The sequence below is a fragment of the Triticum dicoccoides genome, chromosome 3A (assembly GCF_002162155.2).
Source record: "Triticum dicoccoides isolate Atlit2015 ecotype Zavitan chromosome 3A, WEW_v2.0, whole genome shotgun sequence".
Taxonomy (NCBI): Eukaryota; Viridiplantae; Streptophyta; class Magnoliopsida; order Poales; family Poaceae; genus Triticum; species Triticum dicoccoides.
The window spans coordinates 501,916,056-501,937,095 of NC_041384.1; the positions used below are offsets into that span (position 1 = coordinate 501,916,056).

General features: G+C 45.1%; 1 protein-coding gene across 1 annotated transcript; it reads left to right on the top strand.

The window, feature by feature from the left end:
• Positions 1-7,996: 7,996 nt before the first annotated feature.
• Positions 7,997-10,293, top strand: LOC119268806 (cytochrome b561 and DOMON domain-containing protein At3g61750-like). The gene is made up of 4 exons (XM_037550511.1): positions 7,997-8,522; positions 8,630-9,026; positions 9,385-9,668; positions 9,789-10,293. Exons 1-4 carry the CDS (start codon positions 7,998-8,000, stop codon positions 10,047-10,049), a joined length of 1,467 nt encoding a protein of 488 aa, XP_037406408.1. The 5' UTR covers position 7,997; the 3' UTR covers positions 10,050-10,293.
• The last annotated feature ends 10,747 nt before the right edge of the window (positions 10,294-21,040 follow it).

The window sequence follows — 21,040 nt, forward strand, 5'->3', positions numbered from 1 at the left end:
AGGAGATTTTCGGGGTTGTCTTTATATAGGCATAGAGGGAGCTAGGAGAGTCCAAATGAGGTGCGGTTTTCGGCCACACGATCGTGATCAAACGCTCTAGATGATGGAGAGGGTTTTGGGTCAACTTGGAGGGGTGTTGGTCTGCAACACACACGAGGCCTTTTCGGTCCCTCGGTTAACCGTAGGAGCATCAAACGAAGTCCGAATGGCATGAAACTTGACAGGCGGTCTACCGGTAGTGAACTAAGGCCGCTTGGCAAGTATCGGTCCAATCCGGAAATGTTTAATCCTCACACACGAAAGAAAGGTAGAAATGACCACCGGAGGAGAACGAAGCGCCGGAATGCAAAACGGACAACGGGGAAAAAGCTCGAATGCATGAGATAAACACGTATGAAAATGCAATGCACATGATGACATGATATGAGATGCATGACAATGACAACACACACGGAGACAGAAACCCGAACCCGAGAAAATAAAATAACTTAAGGCCGGAAATGGCAAGAGTTGGAGTACATATTGGGTAAATCATATCCGGGTTGTTACACTGAGTTAGCTCTTTTGTGTGTAACGGTTAGATATTTTGTGGATGCTATATATACCCCTCCACCCTCCTCTCCTTTTGATAGAGAGCCATTAGAATGTGCCTACACTTCCACTACTCATTTTCTGAGAGAGAACCTCCTACTGATGTGTTGAGACCAAGACATTCCAATTCAACCACAAGAATCTTGATCTCTAGCCTTCCCCAAGTTTCTTTCCACTCAAATCATCTTTCCATCATATCCAAATCTGTGAGAGAGAGTTGAGTGTTGGGGGGACTATCATTTGAAGCACAAGAGCAAGGAGTGCATCATCAACACACCATCTATTATCTTTTGGAGAGTGGTGTCTCCTAGATTGGTTAGGTGTCGCTTGGGAGCCTCCGTCAAGATTGTGGAGGTGAACCAAGGAGTTTGTAAGGGCAAGGAGATCGTCTTCGTGAAGATCTACCCAGGTGAGGCAAGTCCTTCGTGGGCGATGGCCATGGTGGGATAGACAATGTTGCTTCTTTGTGGACCCTTTGTGGATGGAGCCCTCTGTGGACTCGCGCAATCGTTACCCTTCATGGGTTGAAGTCTCCATCAACGTGGATGTACGATAGCACCACCTATGGAACCACGCCAGAAACCTCCGTGTCTATATTGTGTTTGCTCCCTCCAAACTCCTCCCCTTTACCTTCATATGCAATGATTTTCATTTCGTTGCTATACTTTTAGAATTATATGCGTAGATTGATTGATTGACTTGTGTTAAGTTGCTAAAATCCGCCAAGATTTAAAATTGGGAAAGGCTAGATTTTTATTTGGTCAAGTAGTCTAATCAACCCCCCTCTAGACATACTTTCGATCCTACACAAGGAGATAGCGAAAAGAAAAAATAGTGCTAATCAAATGGAGCGTGGTTTATGGATCAAGGCACTAGGAAGGTTTAGGCATTCTAGACCTACGGGTCAAGAATGACGCATTACTTAGTAAACGATTGTTCAAGACAGTTACTGAGGGTGTCGTTTGTCAAACTCTGCTACAAATAAGTATCTAGGCCAAAATATAATGTCTCTAAAATTTGGGAAGCATGAGGATTCACATTTCTGGGTTGGTTTGGCTGCGGCAAAGAAACATTATTTTCGCTTGAGATCTTTCACGATAAAGGACGGCTCAGAAATACATATAAAGTGGCTAAGAAATGCCACCCTCTAGATCAATGTCCAACACCATATTGTATTGCTCGCGATAAGGATGATACTCTTGTGCACCTTCTTAGCTCCCCCTGCCGGATGTGACATTCATGCAGAATTTGATCACCCCCTTCTTATGTCATTTCACATCATCGCTTACTTCATTTGGACTCAATTAACTTGATGCAAGGACGAGACATGGTTCACTTAAATCTAACTACATCAAGGGCCTTCATTGTCGACTCTATGTATCATGTTCTCATGCACTCAGATATTCCAACACAAACCAAATAAAGATATTTTGAAATCGAAGCTACAAGTAAAATTCAAGATATTCATGTGGTGTCTTTGGAGTGGAGTTGTTCTAATTAAAGACAACTTCACTCATCACAACTCCCGTGCAAGTAAGAAGTGTAGTTTTTGTACTCACAAAAAGACAATCAAACACGTTTTCTTTTAATGTAAGTTTGCTCGTTCTACGTAGCCGGTCATCCAAATAGCTTCCAATTTGTATCCACCCTCAAGCGTTGTCAATATATGGTCACTGACTTGCCGAAATGCCAAATAGGTCTAGCACACTAATAAGAGTGGGAGCGTCTGTTTTATTATGACCGCTTTGGCTATGTAGAAATAATTTGTGTTTAATAGCAAGTTTCTTCATATATATAGGTCATTTTTCATTGCACGCAGTCTTCGTATGTTGTTTATCATTCGCCGAATGAAGTTTCAACCATTGTTCAAGGCAGTGTGTGCGCGGTTGCATGAGTGGTTTGGGAGGTTTTTACTCACCATAGGTGACAACATAATCTCCGGATCAGTCCGCCCACCCCCTCGACACAGATATAGTGTTGGTCCAATATAATTTTGCCAATATGTCATTTTATTTACTTTTGTCATACTGTGAGTTTAGGCTCTATGTATCTTAACTATGCATAAGCTGATGTCGCTCATTTTGCATCGTACCCTCTTGGTGCTACATTTTAAGTTAGTAAAAATGTCTTCTTTATAATGTCATTTTGAAAGTTAAATAATATATCACTAAGAGAATGGGTATTATAAACATTTAGCTTGGTTTCTGTCTTTCTGCTTGCATGCCTCCTTAGGGAATCTTCAAGGCGGACCATTAACCGTCTAGACCGTAGAAGCCATGCAACAGCGACCTGTATCGATCCACGGGACGGTCCGAACGCGATCTATACCGCAAATTGGAGACAAAGTGGGGGGAGGTTTGCGAGAGTCCGAACATCCAAAACGTAGGACTCCGACATCCCCGATCCACCCAATCCCCCTCTCGATCCCATGTCCTTCCACTTCAGTCCTTCTCACCCTTACTTTGCATATGCATCCTCCACCTCTGCCACCATTGTTGTTCATCTCCGGTCGCTACAGAGGCATTGCCATACGTCCGCAATCAGCACCGACGCACCCGCTCGCCGTTCCGACGGATCTTTCCACCCTAGAGCCGTTTGTACCCAGGTACATTCCACCCTCTGTTGACGACCTCCATGGCGGACACCACGCCCAGTAGGTGTTCAGTCAAATGCCACTGAGCTTATTTTCGAAAGCTATGTCGTTTTTTAGAGTACGAAGGATGGTGAGCTGCTCGACCATGAAGGATGAGTTGTAGTGCGATGCGTGGCTGGCTGTATTCACGGATTTCATAGGCAGGAGCAGGGGAGCCCTTCTGGGAGCAAGTGCATGAAAAGTTTCACGCATGAAAATGCATTGCACTCTACGACATCTACATCATCTAACCACGCAACCTGAGGTCGTTGTCGTATCGCTGGCACGCTATCCAGGTCAGCATCATCAAGTTTTGCAACTTGGTTAGTAGCTCGAGGCAAGGTAGCCATTGCACGAGGATATGGAGGAGATGGTAAGTTTTTACTTCCTCTTGCTCAACTTGTGTGAATGATTTATTCACTCAATGTTGGTCTACACATTATATATGGCCCACACGTGTCGCATTGGTGTATCATACGACAGAGGGACGACCATTTATGTGTACGCACTATTGGATGAAGCTCAAGGGGGAGTATGTGTGGAATGACATGATCCGTTCATGAAAAACTTGTTGGGCATCCGGAATCTAGTCGAACTAGAGACATTGTTGTACTAGACTTAATTTGCATGCTATGTATGGATGATTTGTACTATTTTCTATCCAAATTTTGGTGAATATCGGCCGCTTTTCATGAACTTCGTCCGGTTAGTTAAAATGTGGTTTGAAATGTATGCGACTAGCATTGAATGACGTTCTTCTGCATTTTTATCCGCATATTAGTCTCCCTGTCCACGGACAGATGCGGGAGGATTATTGCGAGTTGCCGTTAGAGATGCCCTTAAGGCTCTCCGTGCAACATGGACACTTGCTGGTGATACTTCGTTAATCAACTCACACCGGCGCACACGGAAAATCCTATAGTTACGGGGCACAGGACACGGAAGAGAGGTTACGGGCTAGCGTGTCTGCTCTTCATTAATCTGTCTCCCCTTGAATTTCTTTTTTTTAAAGTTCCAACCCAACTTTATTAAACTAAAATAGGAATTTCGTCTGAAACAATGCTAAGAATACAATCTGGGGGGACCAAGTCCCAAAAAACCGAATCACTAGAACTCATACCCAGTTTAGCCAACGCATGTGCAGCTCCATTTGCTGTTCTCCGAACCCAGATGAGCTTGAATTGTTCTCTTGACTTGATCAGAACTTTAATTTGTTCTACCACTTGTCCAGCGTGTGACAAGTTCTTCTCCTCACTCACCAGCATTCCCGCCACCACCTGCGAGTCCGTTTCCAAGTGTAGCCTTTGTATGTTCCTCTGAACTGCCCACTGAAGCGCTCATTTACACGCCAATAGCTCGGCTATCTCCGGTTTTGAGCATACAGGAAAGAAGAAGCTAGCAGCCCCTCTGAACGCACCATTTTCATCTCGAAGGATAACTCCCCCACCTCCCGCTTGCTCTGACCCCGCCATGGCGCCATCCACATTAGCTTTCACCCATCCAAATTCCGGTGGTTTCCACTTCTCCACAGAGGCATGTCGTACTTTAGGTGCTCGTTCAGCATGAACACTCTTCCACTCCGCTAGATACCTAGCTACCCTTCCTGCAACTGTCACCGGATCATCAATCTTCTTCCCTTCTTGAGTGTCATTCCTTGCCAGCCACAGCGTATATAGCCCCTGTATCATAATGGCTTTAGCATCATCATCCGCCTCCGACACCCACTGAAGCAACCATGCCGCTAGTTGGCCCTGGGAACTCGTCGAGCTGGGTGGGGTGGCCACCCTTGTTCCCAATATTGAGCCTAACTCTTTCCAAAACAAAACTGAATGATGGCAATACCAGAAGCGGTGCAGTATTGATTCTTCACGTCCCCATGCCGGACAGAATACTCCTTCCTTAATGTGTCTACGTAGCAGTTCCGTACCGACAGCCAAGCCATTCTTAATCAACCTCCATGCATGGATTATCGCCTTACCCGGCGCGCTGGCACCCCACAGAGCCGTCCAGCCTCGGTGCTCTGCCACCGAAGACGAAGGTCCCGGCCGTCTCGCCCGTGCTTTCTTCTTCGCCATACATAAGTGATACGCCGATCTGACCGTGAACTGTCCATTATTGGTGAAGTTCCACGCAAGAAAATCCTCCGCCCCGGCGCCACCCATCGTGATCTTCAAAATATCCTGTACATCATCATGGGAAAACATCATGTCTAGTTTGGCCCGGTCCCATGCATCACCAGTCTCGTGCATCAAGTGGCACACCCGCGTCACCCCCGGCACGTACATCTGGCCCAGTGGCCGAAGATAACCCGTGCGAGGTATCCAATTGTCATGGTGTATGCGTATGCTGGAACCATCCCCCACTCTCCAGATCAACCCTTCTAGTAGCAGATCCCGTCCATACAAAATGCTCCGGAAAGTGAAGGAAGCACCTTTCGGGCAAGTTGCATTTAGAATGGAACCGTCCTGTTAGTATCTCGCCTTCAGAATGCGAGCACAAAGCGAGGTCGGTTGCTGTAATAATCGCCAAGCTTGCTTTGCTAACCAACCACAGATTTACACTTCCGTCCGTAACTCCTTCCGTGCCAAAACAGTTCGTAAGTGTAGCATTTCCCGGCTCACATCGACAGAGAAGGCATCAGGCCCTTCCCAGTGCTCGAACGTGTACAAGTGCTAAGCATGCCATAGGCAAAAAAGTAACGTGACAAAGCAATTAAAGAGGAGAGAGAACATTACGATGAGCCCAGAAAGAAACGGTGCTAAACACGTGAACCTATGTAAAATGACTACCAACCAATACATAAAAGAGATTGATTATTAAACAATTCTATGAAAGAAATTTAGCTACAAAAGCTTTGGAGAGACTAGTTGCTAAGATTTTTAATGCATTTAGCACCTCCTCTAAACACCTATGCATTGAAAGAGGCCTTAGTCGCGCTCTAACCTTACGGAGTGTATATATATTAGTATTAAAAACACACAGTTGGTGCTGCTCAACGACATCACCATATCAGATCCAACTAGCGTTTGTTGGATGGTGTGCAGTACCGGGCTGGAGATGATGGTCCGAAGCTCCGTCGTCGTGTGCTACACAAAGGCTCAAGAAAACCATCAGTATGTCTACTTGTTTTTGTACTTCCATAATTCACTTGTTTTGTGGTTTAGCGACGCGTTTCAGCGCTTTGCCAGTTGGGGTTAGAACGTGCTTGCACGTATACGAAGTGCTTTTTCCGGCCAATAAGATAAGAACCCATTTGTTTGCAAGACCAAACACGAAATACACAATAAGAGCGACTCCAACGGGGCGATCCAAACGGACATCGATTTTGTCCATTTTTTGTTTGTTTAGGTCGCCCGTCCTCCATCCGTGTCCGTTTTTTCGTTTGGGTCGGCAGGTGCGCCCAACGAAAGCATGTTCGGATCGACATTTTCTCAAACACATAGGAGACAGAGAGCTCGCAAACGCCGGTGCACGTTGGCCATGGCCGGGGCGAGCTGGAGCATGCTGCTTGAGGTCGGGCGCTGGGCGAGGCCGTGCAACGGCTGGGCGTGGGGAGGCGAGGCCAGGCCGGGTTCGGCACGGGGCAAGGCCAACGGCTGCAGTAGCGCCGCCCCGGCGCGCGGACGAGCTGGAGCCCGCCATGGCTCTGCGCTGCACGGCAGAGCCAGCTCTGCGCACCGCGGCGAGTTCCGCGTATTGGAGGGGCGAGCGAAGGCCACGGCAAGCTGGACGATCGAAGGCCACGGCGAGCACCCGAGCGGCTAGCTATGCACGCGGGTAGCATGTGTTGTGCATGCACGCACACAGGCAGCCACCTGCATGGCCGGAGCAGCATGCCCGCCGCGCTCGCCGCAGCTCACCGCGGCTGCTGCGCCAGCTCGCGCCCACCGTAGCTCGTTGCGCCCTTGCCCCAGCCCGCCTCGCGCTGCAGCTCGCCGCGCCTCCCGTGTGTTGCATTTGGCCGCGCACCACTTGCGCTGCAGCTCGCCACCCCCGTGCCCGACGGAGCCGTCCCGCGCGCTGCCGCCCCTGCGCGCCGCGCCCCGCTCGTGCTGTAGCTCTTCGCGCCCGCCGGAGCCGTCCCGCGCGCTGCCGCTCCGCACCCGTCGCCGCGCCCCGCGCTCACCGGAGCCATCCTCGCCTCGCCTTGCGCGCCTCTGCCCGTGCCCCGCTTGTGTGCGCCGCATCCCGCGAGCTCGCCTCTGCCCGTACCACGCTCGTTGGCGGCGGCGAACCGGCTGGGCCGCGCGGCGAGCAGGAGGTGGTCAAACGGGCCGGTGGGCGCATCGGAGCAGTGCGCCTGCACCTTGGCGTTTGCACAGAGGAGAGATGTGGGGTGGGGTGGGCCATCGAATAAAATAAGCAGAGGAACGTGGGTGGGTGAGTGACAGGTGGGGCAGGCCTGAACACAGGCGGACGAGGCGAGTGCAGAAAACGTCAGCTTTGTGTCCGCCGTCGACCCAAATGTGGTTCAAATTTAAAATGGAAATGAATCCGGACACAAAATAGACATGAAACGAAAATGAATCTGCGCTTGGGTCGATGTTTTTATTCACACTGACCCAAATAAACGGCGGCAGACGAAATGGGTACTCCCGTTGGAGTTGCTCTAATTACGCAAAAACTCATACGAGAAAATCTCTTGCCGTGATGCCCGATCCAATACATCATTCGCGGCTACGGCGTTGCGCTCTCGGCTCTCTGTCGTGAACCGCGTGGGGGAATGGATCGAGGCCGCCCGTTAAAAAAAGGCGAGGAGGCAGAGAAGCGGCGCATGCGCACACATGGGGATGGCATTTTTGCCACCCTCGTGTTGCGGTTTGGTTCCAGATCCAGTGACACTGCTCGCCACGAGACAAGAGCTCCCTGCACCTGCCTCCCGGCCCAGCTCACCGGCGAAGAATATCTTAAGCATACAATCACAACTCACAAGCTGCGTCCGTCCAGTTGCAGTCGCCACCCACCACCACTAGAGCCATCACCACATCAAAGAGGCAGAGGACAAAAAAGAATCCGCACTTGCTTGGCTTTCCAGCTAGTAATTCAGGTTGCCGTCCGGTTACTGGCTCGGCTCCCAGGTGATACAGATCGGCCTCTCACGGCGTCGGCGGATCGGCTAGCAGCAATGGCGCGCGCGTTCGGCGTCGGCGCTGCGGTGCTCGTCGTCGTGTCGGCCTTCTTCGCGCCGGCACTAGTGACGGCGCAGACCGGCAGCTGCGACGACCCGCTGCCGACCGAGCTCGTCGGCAACTACTCCGGGCTGGCCTGCAGCCCCGTCTGGAACAACTTCGTGCTCCGGGTAAGTGCCACTGCCGCCGCGACTGTAGATCCGGGTGATCTTGAGGGGGACCGGGAGCGTTCTTGATTAATTGCCTCTCACCGAACCGATTCTGCTGTCTCCTCCAGTACGCGCAGGGCGGGGACAACGTGCTGCGGGTGGTGCTCTCGGCGATGTACAGCTCCGGGTGGGTGGGGATGGCCTTCTCCAAGGACGGCCTCATGGTGGGCTCGAGCGCCATGGTCGGGTGGGTCGGCAAGAAGGGGCAAGCCCACGTCAAGCAGTTTGCCCTCAACGGCAAGGCGCCCTCCATGGTCGTCGCCGACAGGGGCTTCCTCGTCTCCAACGGCCACGCCCACACCGTCCTCGTCAAGCAGGCCAAGATCTACCTCGCCTTCCAGCTCAACTTCGACTCGCAGCTCAAGAAGCAGCAGGTGCTCTTCGCCTTCGGCTCTGCCATCCCTGTCAACGACCGCCTAGCCGAGCACCAGGGCAAGACGTCCATCACCTTTGATTTCACCACAGGTGAGTTGGGTTCCTTCGCGCCTGCTAACCATCTAATGCAAACTTAACTTACCGAATGGAAATATAAATAGATTTCACATTGTCACCTCGTGCATGATTAATGCACATCTCATTACATGTATGTTTGAAATTGAAACTGTTGCTTCAGTAAATTTAATCGGCTACTGACAAATTCTAACTAAATAAATTGTAAAAAGTTGCCTGTGACAGTTCAGTGTGATCGATCTGTGGTAATCGAATCAGATACCATATGTTTGACAAACCAAATGAGGAGGCATTTTAACCATTAGTGCAGTGACGACTCAGTCACCAAGTCATTATTTTCTTGAAAACAATTTGGCACTTGTTTGCATTGCAGGCAGCTCTTCAGGCTCCTCCTTCCCGAGTGGCCTAAAAAGGACTCATGGGGCACTCAACCTGTTCGCTTGGGGTGTCCTCCTGCCTATCGGTGCCATTATCGCTCGGTACTGCAGGGGTTGGGACCCTCTGTGGTTCTACCTTCATGGCGGCATTCAGTTCGTCGGCTTCATCCTCGGTCTGGCCGGCGTTGTGGCTGGAGTATCACTCTACGGCAAGATCCAAGCAGATGTTCCAGCACATAGAGGCCTTGGCATATTTGTGCTTGTGCTTGGTATCCTCCAGGTATGTGATATCTGCTTCCCTATATGGATCTGAGAACTAATGCCATGGAAAATGTGAGCAGTAAAATCTTGTCAAGTGAAGGCATTATATATGGATCTGAATGTATGTGTAACTTTGCAGATTCTTGCATTCTTCCTACGGCCCAACAAAGACTCGAAGTACCGGAAATACTGGAACTGGTATCACCATTGGGTAGGCAGGCTTGTGCTCTTCTTTGCAGCAGTCAACATTGTCTTGGGAATCAAAGTTGGAGGCGCTGGTAACCCCTGGAAGATCGGCTATGGGTTTAGCCTGGCCATCCTTCTGATCACCATTATCACCCTGGAAGTCCTGGTGTGGACAAGGAGGAAAAACAACAGCGGTGCTACGACGACATACTAACTATGCTTGACTAGGGTTCTTGTTCTGTGAGCTGCTGAAGGCCCTATTATTTTCATTCGTTTTCTTCTTCTTCTTATGCTGTTGTTGTAAGCATGTAATCTATTCTGCAGAATCTTTTAGCAGGGATCTGCGAGACTAGTCTATCGGTGATGTGTTTTGGATTTGAAATGTGTAGAGTGTTTGAATGTACTACTCCAATGTTGTTTCTTCCAATGCGTGACGAAGAGTGAATAGTGATATTTTCCTTGTTCAGCTAATTTAGGGGCATGTTTCGCGTTAGGGGTGGGCATTAAAACCGACAAACTGAAAACCGAACCGACATTGAAACCGGAAAAAAAAATGAAATTTCGTTTCTTTTTAGATCTACTAAACAGTTTTAATTCCGCCAGTTCGGTTTTTCTCACGCGATGTTATCTCCGCCCATTTTTTTTTACGGTTAACGGGAAACCGAGTATGGCTGAGATGCAGCTAGCAAGGTGAGATTCGAAAATCCAACATCCAGGTTTCTCTCCACCTGCAGTACCAACCATAACATATCGCACACCCTGTCTATTTCTTGTTGTTGTGCGTCAAATGTAATGTTACAGCATTTTTTAGAATCTAGTTTTCTTTTTTTCAGGTTTTTTGGCTGGTTTTTCCTTTTTCCCCTTTTTAAAAATTGTAACCATTTTTTGAAAACATGTGAAGTTTTTTCAAATTTGCAAACTTCTCTCAAAACACGTGAACTTTTTTCAAATTCGTGAACCTTTTTTCGAATGCATGAACTTCTTTCAAGTGCATGACCATATTTCAGATCCACAAACTTTTCCTTGTTTTCTAAAACAGCAAATTCAGTGAACTCCTTCTCAAATTCGTGAATGATTTCTTCCTAATCGATGAACATTTTTTAAAATGATGATTTCTGTTTAAATTATTGAACTTTATTCATAATTAGGAATTTTTTGAAATCCATGAAAAAAATTAAAATCATGAATATTTTCAAATTTTGAACTTTTCCAAATTCTTGAAAATATTTAAATTCACAAACTTTTTTGAAAATTCATGATCCCATTTCCAAATTCACATGCTTTGTTCAAATTCACATTTTCTTTTCGTAATTGATGAACATTTTTTCAAATCCTCAATAAAATTGATAAACTCTTTCCAAATTCATGAAATTTTCATATTAATAGGGAAAATCGAAACCTTTTTTTTAAAACAGCAGGTTTATTTCACATGTGCTAGTATTGAAAAAAAAACCTAGCGAAGCAGCACCGCCTCGAACGATCCAAAAAGCAGCGGTGGAGCGTGCTATGGGCCACGACCCTCTAGCGGCGTGCACGAGCGCCAGTCCGTTTATCGGGTGCTAAAGGCGGGAGCTCCTAGTCAGCGCTGCAGGCGCCCGTTAACGAGCTGGCGCCTGCAGCGTCGCTGGCATGGGCCGGCCCAACGCGCACTTGCACCCAATCGCTTTTGAAGTAAAACTCTGGATCGTTTTGTTGCGAGTGCACCACACTAACCATCAGAAACATACAAACTTTGTTGTCTTCTACAAGAAAACAATTCTAGTTAACCTTTTCGTGCAGTAAAACATTAATATATACTCAATACTCCCTCCGTTCCCAAATACTTGTCTTTCTAGGCATTTCAACTGGACACAACATACGGATGCATGTAGACATATTTTAGACTGTGGATTCATTCATTTTGCTCCGTATGTAGTCACTTGTTGAAATTTCTAGAAAGACAAATATTTGAGAACGGAGGGAGTATAAATTATCTCAAAAAAGAAACGTAAATTCGAAAAAAAAGTTCATCAAATTTTAAGCAAAGTTCAAAAAAATGAAAAAGGTTCATCGATTTAAAAAAAAAGTTCACCAAATTCGAAGAGAAGTTCATCGGATTCGAAAAAAAGTTCATCGAATTCAGAAAAAGTTCATTAGATTCGAAAATGTTCATCGGTTTTGAAAAAATTTCTTTGAATTCGAAAAAAGTTCATCGCATTTACAAAAAGTTCATCAAATTAAAAAAATTTCATGTAATCTGAAAAAAGTTCATCGAATTTGAAAAAAGTTCATGTAATATGAAAAAAGTTCATCAAATTCTAAAAAAAGTTCATCGAATTCAGAAAAAGTTCAAAATTTGAAAAAAGTTCATGTAATCTAGAAAAAGTTCATCGATTTTTAAAAAATGTTCATCAAATTTGAAAAAAGTTCATGTAATCTGAGAAAAGTTCATCGAATTCAGGAAAAGTTCATCGAATTTGAATAAAGTTCATGTAATCTGAAAAGGTACAATGATTTAAAAAACATGACATTCTTTAAAAAAATCACGCATTAAAAAAAGAAATAAAGAAGGGAAAAACGAATAAAACCGTCAAGAATTCGCGAACCAGAAGAAACAAAATAAAATGAAAGAGCGACTTAACTTAGCACACAACAAGTGCGATGTCGTAGTGGTTGGAGCGCAACAATCGTAACCGGTCCGGCGTGGCTTCGATTCCCAGTTATCTCACTTTGTAACATTTCCGCGAAACTAGAGTGGGCCGGTTTGCAAATTGCACTGTAACAGGCGCCTGCAGAGTTAAATAGGAAATGCCGCTAAAGGCGCCAACGAGAACCTCCCACTGCGGGCATGCATACGAACCCGATCCAGTTCCACACCTTGATTTATTTTTAACACAGTACAGATGTAGGCATTCATATAAACACGCATACACTCATCTCTATTACGCACACACGCGCACCTTATCTCTATGAGTACATTTGATAGACTGAGCCAGCATATCATCTTGATGATTTACGAAGTCACCGTAGACACCTCGTTATCGACGGAAACGTCTCCTCAAAGCGCATCGTCGGAAATCCTAAAATAAATCCAGAATAATGCAAGCACCAGGACTTGAATCCTAGTGGACTACCACTTTGATTGATTTATGATATTTCACTAACCGGTGAACACCACCCATCTGCCTGGGCCGGCCCATTTTACATTTTTCTTTTCTTAGTACAAACCACGGTAACCAAGTAGAATGTAATGTGTAGTTTACATTTTTCATGGACATTTTTGTAATTGTGAACATTTTCTTCATATGTGAAGTTCTTTTATAATTTGTGAACTTTTTCCTAAATCTGTGAAATAATTTTAGATGCATGACGGTTTTTCAAATCCACATGCTCATGTCAACTTATACAAACTTCTTTTACCAAAACCCATGAACCTTTTCCAAATTTGTGAATTTTTTTCAAAACTAATGAACTTTTTTCAAATTTATGAACTTTTTTTCAAAACTAGTGAACCTTTTCCATTCGTGAAATTTTTTCAAATTCATGAACCTTTCAAAAATGAATGAACCTTTTACAAATTTGTGAAGTTTTTTCAAATCGTGTTTTTTCAAAATCATCGTGAACTTTTCCAAATTAGTGATATTTTTGCAAAATCACAAATTTCTTTTTTCAATCCATGGTTTTTTTTTTGAATTATTGAAATTGTTTGTATTGTTTGCCAAAAGTCAAAGATTGATCGATCAACTGGTTAACCGTGACCGAGAGAACGAAGGTAACCCCATGAGGAGCCACAACGTAGCGATGGCACTAGGTCAGCCTAGAATGCTGCCGCATGGGCGCTGGTTCTACTAGCCCGCACTTAAGGCGTCGACTAGGAGGTTTCCACGCACGACAGGGAACTTCCACTCATATGGCTGAGTCTACATCTACATCCACATTACTATTAAACAATTAAACAAGAATCTTTTTACGTGCTACAAGCAAATTGGTCCACAACACCACGCAAACCGATCAGCACCACACGATTAGGCCCATAGATCTAATCTACACTTCTTCTTCTACATCTACATCTACACTACTATTAAACAATCAAACAATAATTTTTTTACGTGCACCAAACAAATTAGCCCACAACACCGCGCAAACAGATCAGCACCACACAATTAGTCCCACAGATCTAAATCTAACAGTTACCATTGATTTAATGCCTTTGCGGTGTGGACTTAGCAAATTCTCATGACTGACCGTGCTTCACCTCCATGATCCATCCACCAACAAAGAAATACCAGCTCCCGTCCATCTCCTATAATCACGCGGTTATCATCGGAAACGGAGAAAACTGAAATCGGCTCACATCGCCCTTAACCTCAACGCCGCCCACCAACACCGTATCATGCCTGCACGCCGACCTCGCGGCACTGCACCGTAAGGTCGCGCCATCACCATCGCCATCGCGGATTGTTGCCGCGCGAGCAGCGTTGAGTCTGTTTTTGTGTCATGGGCCGCCGCCGCCCGCTGCTCCTCCTCTGATGGACACAAGCAGGTCGTCGTCGCCCGCCGCTCCTTCTCTGATGGACACAAGCAGGCCATCGTCGCCCGCCGCTCCTTCTCTGATGGACACAAGCAGGCCGCCGCCGCAGGCCGCTCCTCCTCTAACTCCTTTGTCGTCGCTCGCGTGGCCGTCAACCTGATCCGTGGAGCTAGAGAATCCAGTAAGTTTCCTCTCTACGCCGTTCACGTTCATGCCAGTACAGGTGTCGATGGAGCTTCACGCCATGGCCTAGCCCTAGACAACGCAAAGGTACTAATCGAACCAGATAGCCCGTATTTTTGGCCGCGGGTCCGTCATGATCCTCGCGTTATGTCCATTGGCCACACCTCCGCACGACCGGTCTGCACCCAGGAAGCTGAAGCCTGTATGTAATTAAATTAGTTAACTGATTACAGGGTTGTATAACAGTTCTAGTCACATAAATGTAGGTACTCGGACGCCCTGTGTAGACGCAAGAAAAAACAAAAGTCGGGCCTGATTCAGTCTTCGTTTGTTGGATTCAATCCAGAGTTTCTTTTTTAAATCTACAAATAGGGTTATTTGGAATTGGAAACACATAACGTGATTACTCTATGGTTGTTTCTACTCTAACTTGTTTGCCTGCTTCAGTGACTACATGATTCGTTGCTCGGTGGAGACCATCTTGCGGTTGAGTGCAGCTAGCATAGCGTTTTCATCCATGGGGCCTGCGGCCTGTGGGGAGCTCCTCGCAAAATGTGGCGACAACTCAAATAAATTGCGCTGGTTCATGTGGTCGCAGTGAAGAAATAATACATATGTTTTGGATGAGGTTACTCTGCACTTGTTTGATGGAATGCCAAGCACAGGTGATGGCTTCTTTGTGGTTTTTGCTCTGAGCTTCATTTCTACAAATTGCAGAAAAAAAGAGTTTTATTGTTGCGATGAGGAGTCCATTGACGACGACGAGTACTTCCTGCTGCAGGATTACGCTGCTGCACCACCGCGGAGAAGCCGCCGGCCAAGAAGGGCGGAAAGTCTGTCGCACATGACGAAGACTATGAGCCCGCCCCACCGCCGCCGCACCTCTGTTGCTCCCGTGGTGCCCAACTATTCTTACAGCCGCTGCCTTTACGGCCTGCCTCTGCTGCTCCAGCTGGCACCCGGTCGCACCCGCCCTCGCCGGAGACGCGTGAGACACCTGCCGCCGCCACAGGCACATGAGCCTCGGCCGTCGGAGATGCGCCGGAGACATGCAGCCTCCACAGACGCATGAGTCGTCACCTAATCCCCGAGTCCCAAATGGTAATGATACTCTCTCCTTTCCGGATGGACCATGGATTAGAGGCATTTTTGCCCCCTCTTTGAATTGAGTACAAGCATGTATTTATATTTTTACGGTTGCCCTAAAACTCAGTCGACTGAGTTTTTATGAAGTCTTAGTCGAATCTCTTTACCGTTAGATTTCTGTGTTGCTTTATGATGTGTGCAGCCCTGTTGACTTGTAAACGAGCCCACGTAGGGGACGAACTGGGTGGGCTGCGTTTTTGTCCTGTTTTTTGTGTGTGTCAGGGCAGGCTTTGGTCGGTGGGCTGAAAAAGACAATTTTTTACTTTGTTTGTTGGGCTTTATTCTGCCCAGGTCAGCTTCTATTTTCTTATTCTTTCCTATAAGCGAGAACGGATCTCCACTACTATTAAACAATCGAACAAGAATTTTTTTAGGCGCACTCCGTAATTAGACCAAGACATCGCACCAACCAATCAACACCACACGATTAGGCCATAAATTTTAATCTAACAGCCATCATTGATCTAATAAGTCTATTGTGTGGAGTTAGCAATTTTCAATGACTGACCATACTCCACCAACGGACGAATATTCCAACTACTGGTTCGGCGTCCCCTACAATCACGCGATTCTGATCGCTACCAGTTCCCGAAATCAATCTCTTCTTCCCGAGTTCTCCACGCCTCCCCAGCTGCCTCCCGAGTTCGGATCACCTCCATCGTCGTCCGCCGACGCGCCTCGCCCGCAGCGCCGTCTGCCACGTGTCTCCTTCCACCCCAATCGAAGGCAGCAGAGGCGGAGAGGCACGTCGCGCCGCCACATCTGGAGAGGGAGGGGCAGGGGAACGGACATCATGTTGGATGTGCTTCGCAGGTGAGTAGCAGCCAGTTTGATTCATTGCATAAATTTCTCTCTAAAGCTTCTTAATCTGGGTTCTTTCTTCACTGCCGGCGAGGGTGTCGCCTAGGGGCGGCGGGGGCAGGGGGTCGCTGGTGGGCGACCTATGGGATATGGCAGCGGACGCGAGAAGGGGTGAGGGGCCCGGGAGCCACAACGGGAGCCACGAGAGCGAGTTGGACTTGGCCATGCTCGTCAGCGACTGCCTCAAGGGTAACGGCAACGAGGACCCGGGCTCCCCGACCTCGGCCACTTCGCAAACAAGATCAAGGTATGTTCCCCCGTCAGCTCTGTTCATTTGAATTGTATGTTTGCGACCATGGCTTGCCCCAAATTTTGTTCGTCAGGTTGGTTAGCTGGCTGGCTGCTACCGTATGAAACTGCCCACTTTAGCGCTTCCCAACCTCTGATAATTACAGGTTGTAGGAACATTTCTGGAATCACATGTATATCGATCACTTCCAAATGAATTTGTCGTTAGTACTACATTTTTTGTAGCAGTTGCTTCCAAGTGAATTGTCGTTAGTATTCCTAATGTTGCTAGCGTCTTCTGCTCTGAATTTACTCCTTAAAACCACCGCCCAAGATAACATCGACATCAATTTTGATATGTCTGACATGTTTGATCTTATTTGACTGCAGGAGTGTAGTGCAAAACAAAAGTCTACTGACATTGCTGGCTTGCAGCTGTAACTGGTTGTCTCTCAAGTTTTGATTGCACAGTAGTACAATTTAGTTTCTATGAGGTTTCGATTGCACAATGGTCCAATTTAATCTCATCTACCATGATTCATTCTAGAGACCATTTTTTAGGCTTTTAGCCTTATTGCTGAGGCATGAAATACATCAGCGTGGGCACGATTTGTTCCCCTCCTGTAATCTAATCACGAGCTAGCTAATTTGTAATCTAATCAACCGTGCCATGTGTGTGCGCCCTTATCAATCCTGGTTCAGAGAATGCACTGGGCTATCTGTTTTGCTCATTAACTTTTACCCAAAGTAATAACTGGATAACTTAACTTAGTGTGTTGTTGTATGCTGAAGCTGACATTCTGCATATCTGCATGTTCCATTTTAGATGTACAAGAAAGCAGGAGATGAGAAAGAAAACAAGCTGCTCTCCATTGTTCACTCCCTCTTCTCGATCCACGAGACATGGCTCCAGGTTTTTATAAGAGGTCAATGTACTGGCAGTTGCAGTCGCCATCTACTCATGAAGCTCCTTAGTTACTCGAGATACGACGCGGTGGTCTGTGTGCCCAAATGGTAGGGCTTCGAGAAGATACCTGGAGGTAACCCACCAGACCAAGGCTTAGCTACTTATGTTGTTCGATTTTCTCTAGAAATTGTGCTGTGTGGCTGAGTTATTTATTATTTTGCCAACCAGGTGAACATGAGTACATTGAATATTAGTGGACTTGGATCATCTTATGGTCTGCCTATACATGTAACTTGATCATGGTAAGCTAGATGTACCAGCACTGATCACTTCCTTGACACTCATCCTACACACCTCCTTGTGAAATAATTGTTGGTGATGTCCCTTGTTCATACTATGTTCCTTGTAGAAATTTTTGTTGCAAACTGAACAAGGATAGATGACAACAGGACAGGAACCAAAACATATTGATACCTAGCTTTGTTTTTGTTGAGTGACATGTTTGAATAGCAGCTTAATTGGAAAATTTTAACACAGTTGCATGTGCAGTGCTTTTTAACCGACCATATTCTACTGAACGTCTGACTCCCCCTTAAGATTTAGGTTGGAAATATACTGGAGTAATAGTGGAAGCCACTTTTTGCTTTGGTGATTTTGTGAAGTTTAGATTTTGGTTTATCACTATTCAGACTAATCTTTGTAACAATTTCTTGAGATCTGCCTACAGTACATGAATTTAGTATCAGTTTACATACTATATACACACATGACAAGTTTTTTGTGGGGGAAATTTAATCCAGCAAAAGCATTGTTATTACTATTCCCTACAAGTTACTTGAAGAAGAAGAAAAATGCCCTTTAGACATTTTTAAGAAGCAAAACAAATCTTTCTTTCTATAATTGCAGAAATCCATGGAATCCTTGTGGTAGTTATTTCTCCAGGTATGGCAAAAGTCATGGAGTCTTTACTATTTGTACATGTAAGTGCACACCCAAGTGCATCGATATCAGTAGGCTTTCTATAGTATAACTGATTTAACATTCTGCGAAATTCATTTCTTGGTCTTTGCATGACCACCTCTGCATCGTACACAAAGTGCTCAGAAGAATACATCATGCAGTGACTCCTATAAGGAAGGAATGGAACGAGTATTGATGTTTCACTTTTATCTGTCTTTGTACTTTGCTTTGTCCTAGGAAATCTAGCTAAGGATCATCACTTTTACAGCACACATGACACATCATAATGAAACTATTCTCCTTTCTTCTATTGAAGTCCATGCATATCATGACATGCATTGGAGGACTCAAATTTCATTTTTGTTATTGTTTACATTACTTCCTAATTAAGTCCGCTAAACATTTGTAAAACAGAAGCTCTCTGCAAGCATTATATTTTCCGCCGAATGTGCTATTGTACAGAACATTTTACTTGACATGTGAGCAAAATATAATGTACATTATGCCGATTAACTTTCTTCGGAACTGTTGTATCACCACAAGGGAGATTGTGGTAGTGTAGTACCGAGGAATTAATCCTCAAATTCTTCGGACTTCTCGGAGTGGTGTACTGTATTCTATGGACTTCTGGGAATTAAGCCCCAAATTCTTTGGAGTTCCTCGCTAGAATATTCTATGGTTGCAACAGTATTTCTATTGGGATGCAGTTACAATTATCTCAAGGCTAATGGCATGCTAGATTTTTTGAGTTCTGGGAGTGTTGTACATATGCAGATTCTTATAAAGGTGCATGTAATCAACTTCTGGCTTCCTTTTATCTCTGCATCTATTGTCCATATTACTCATATAAAACTTTGATGGTCAGTTTATTTCCACACAAATGAAATTCCATAATTTAATAATCTGATCCTCTATTATAATGCTATCAACTGTTATTTTTCATCAAACCATATGTTATGCTTAAGTTGTCTGTTGCTTTTGTTGATTACCAGCTTACATAGATTAGTGCAATATATTCTTATAAGGTTAAGTGCCCTCCTTAGATCTACGGGCTTTAGTAATAGGTGCCACCACCAATTTGAGTTCTCATATATACGATCTACGACAATTTCAAAAGATGAGTAATTAGTTCAGATCATACTACTTTCCATTACAGCTTTCTCTATGTATACTTGGAGAGCAGTGTGTGTTTTAACTACAATATGCATACCCCCATTGCACCATAGTTCCACTCCAGGAGATGCTGAGATAAACTGAAAATGGAGGAAAAATTGTCCGACTCTTACTGCTAGCAGGTGGTACCCGCTATGACTCCCATGGGTGGGATTACCTTCACCGCCGAGCCTTCAAACTCAGAAGATAACAAGCAGCCCAAAATCCAAGAAGGAAGCTAATTCAGTTCTTCCAAGATTGCTATTTTTAGGGAGGTTTTTGTTCCAACTTTGCATTGACGACACCATGTTCATTTGGACAATGTTTATATGTTCCTTTGAAGTTCACCCAAGAAAATAAAATTTCTGAAATCTTCATCGAATATTTAATTTGATTCCATTTTTACTATACAATAGACTAAATAGGCCACACCCATATATTCTCTATGTAGAAGTTGTTCATCCAATTGATTCCCATTGATTTGTAACTTTTTTTTGTACAATTATGATTTCTTTGTGGTATGCTTGAACCTCAGTGGCATTCTCAAAAGATAATTGATGGGTTTGTACTTTGTCATTTTGTTTATAGAGAAGGGGCCATTTCCAGAGTATGAATTCAAAATTGTATACCCACATGAATTTTGATGTGGTTTGATTGAGACGTGCGTTGCACGTGCATGTTTACTAGTATATATAGACTAAAGTGCCTTGTGTCGGTATTAGGAGCAGTATGAAGCATTTAGCTTACACCCCTGTAAATTATTATTATTATTATCTTTTTATTTTTTATTTTATTTTCCATTTTTGGGTTTATACCGGATTGTTAAACTAAGTTTTAGCCAAGTCCCAATCAACTCTTTGGCCGTTAGATTTTGCTATGCTTGTCTTTGTATTAAATTGAAATGTTTTAGGTGTGCGACCGACCTGTTTTCTTCCTTGTTTTTTGTTTCTCTTGTGTCGGCCGGGTATGCGCTATCGGCTGACCTTTAGCGGTTATTTTTTCTTGTCTAGTTTTGGGATTTCCCTTTTTGTTTTTTAGGCTGCAATTTTTCAGCGGGGGAAACAAACTGTCTGAGGAGGGAGGAGAATCGGTTGAGAACTATCAGGAGCAACCATTTTGTGATCATTATATTTTATTTTATTTTTGTAAGTGTGTAATGTTTTTTTATTATGTTTCTTGTGATGATGATTTTTATTTTTGCATTTTGTATTTTCAAGTTTTTCTTTTTCTTAAAACTTTTTTGTACCATTTTTTATTA

Bases quoted from the DNA above. Each gene is read 5' to 3' on its own strand.
- LOC119268806 (XM_037550511.1), top strand. From the start codon at position 7,998: ATGCGCACACATGGGGATGGCATTTTTGCCACCCTCGTGTTGCGGTTT. The intron at 8,523-8,629 runs GTAAGTGCCACT...TGTCTCCTCCAG, and splicing joins GGAACAACTTCGTGCTCCGG to TACGCGCAGGGCGGGGACAA. The intron at 9,669-9,788 runs GTATGTGATATC...GTAACTTTGCAG, and splicing joins TTGTGCTTGGTATCCTCCAG to ATTCTTGCATTCTTCCTACG.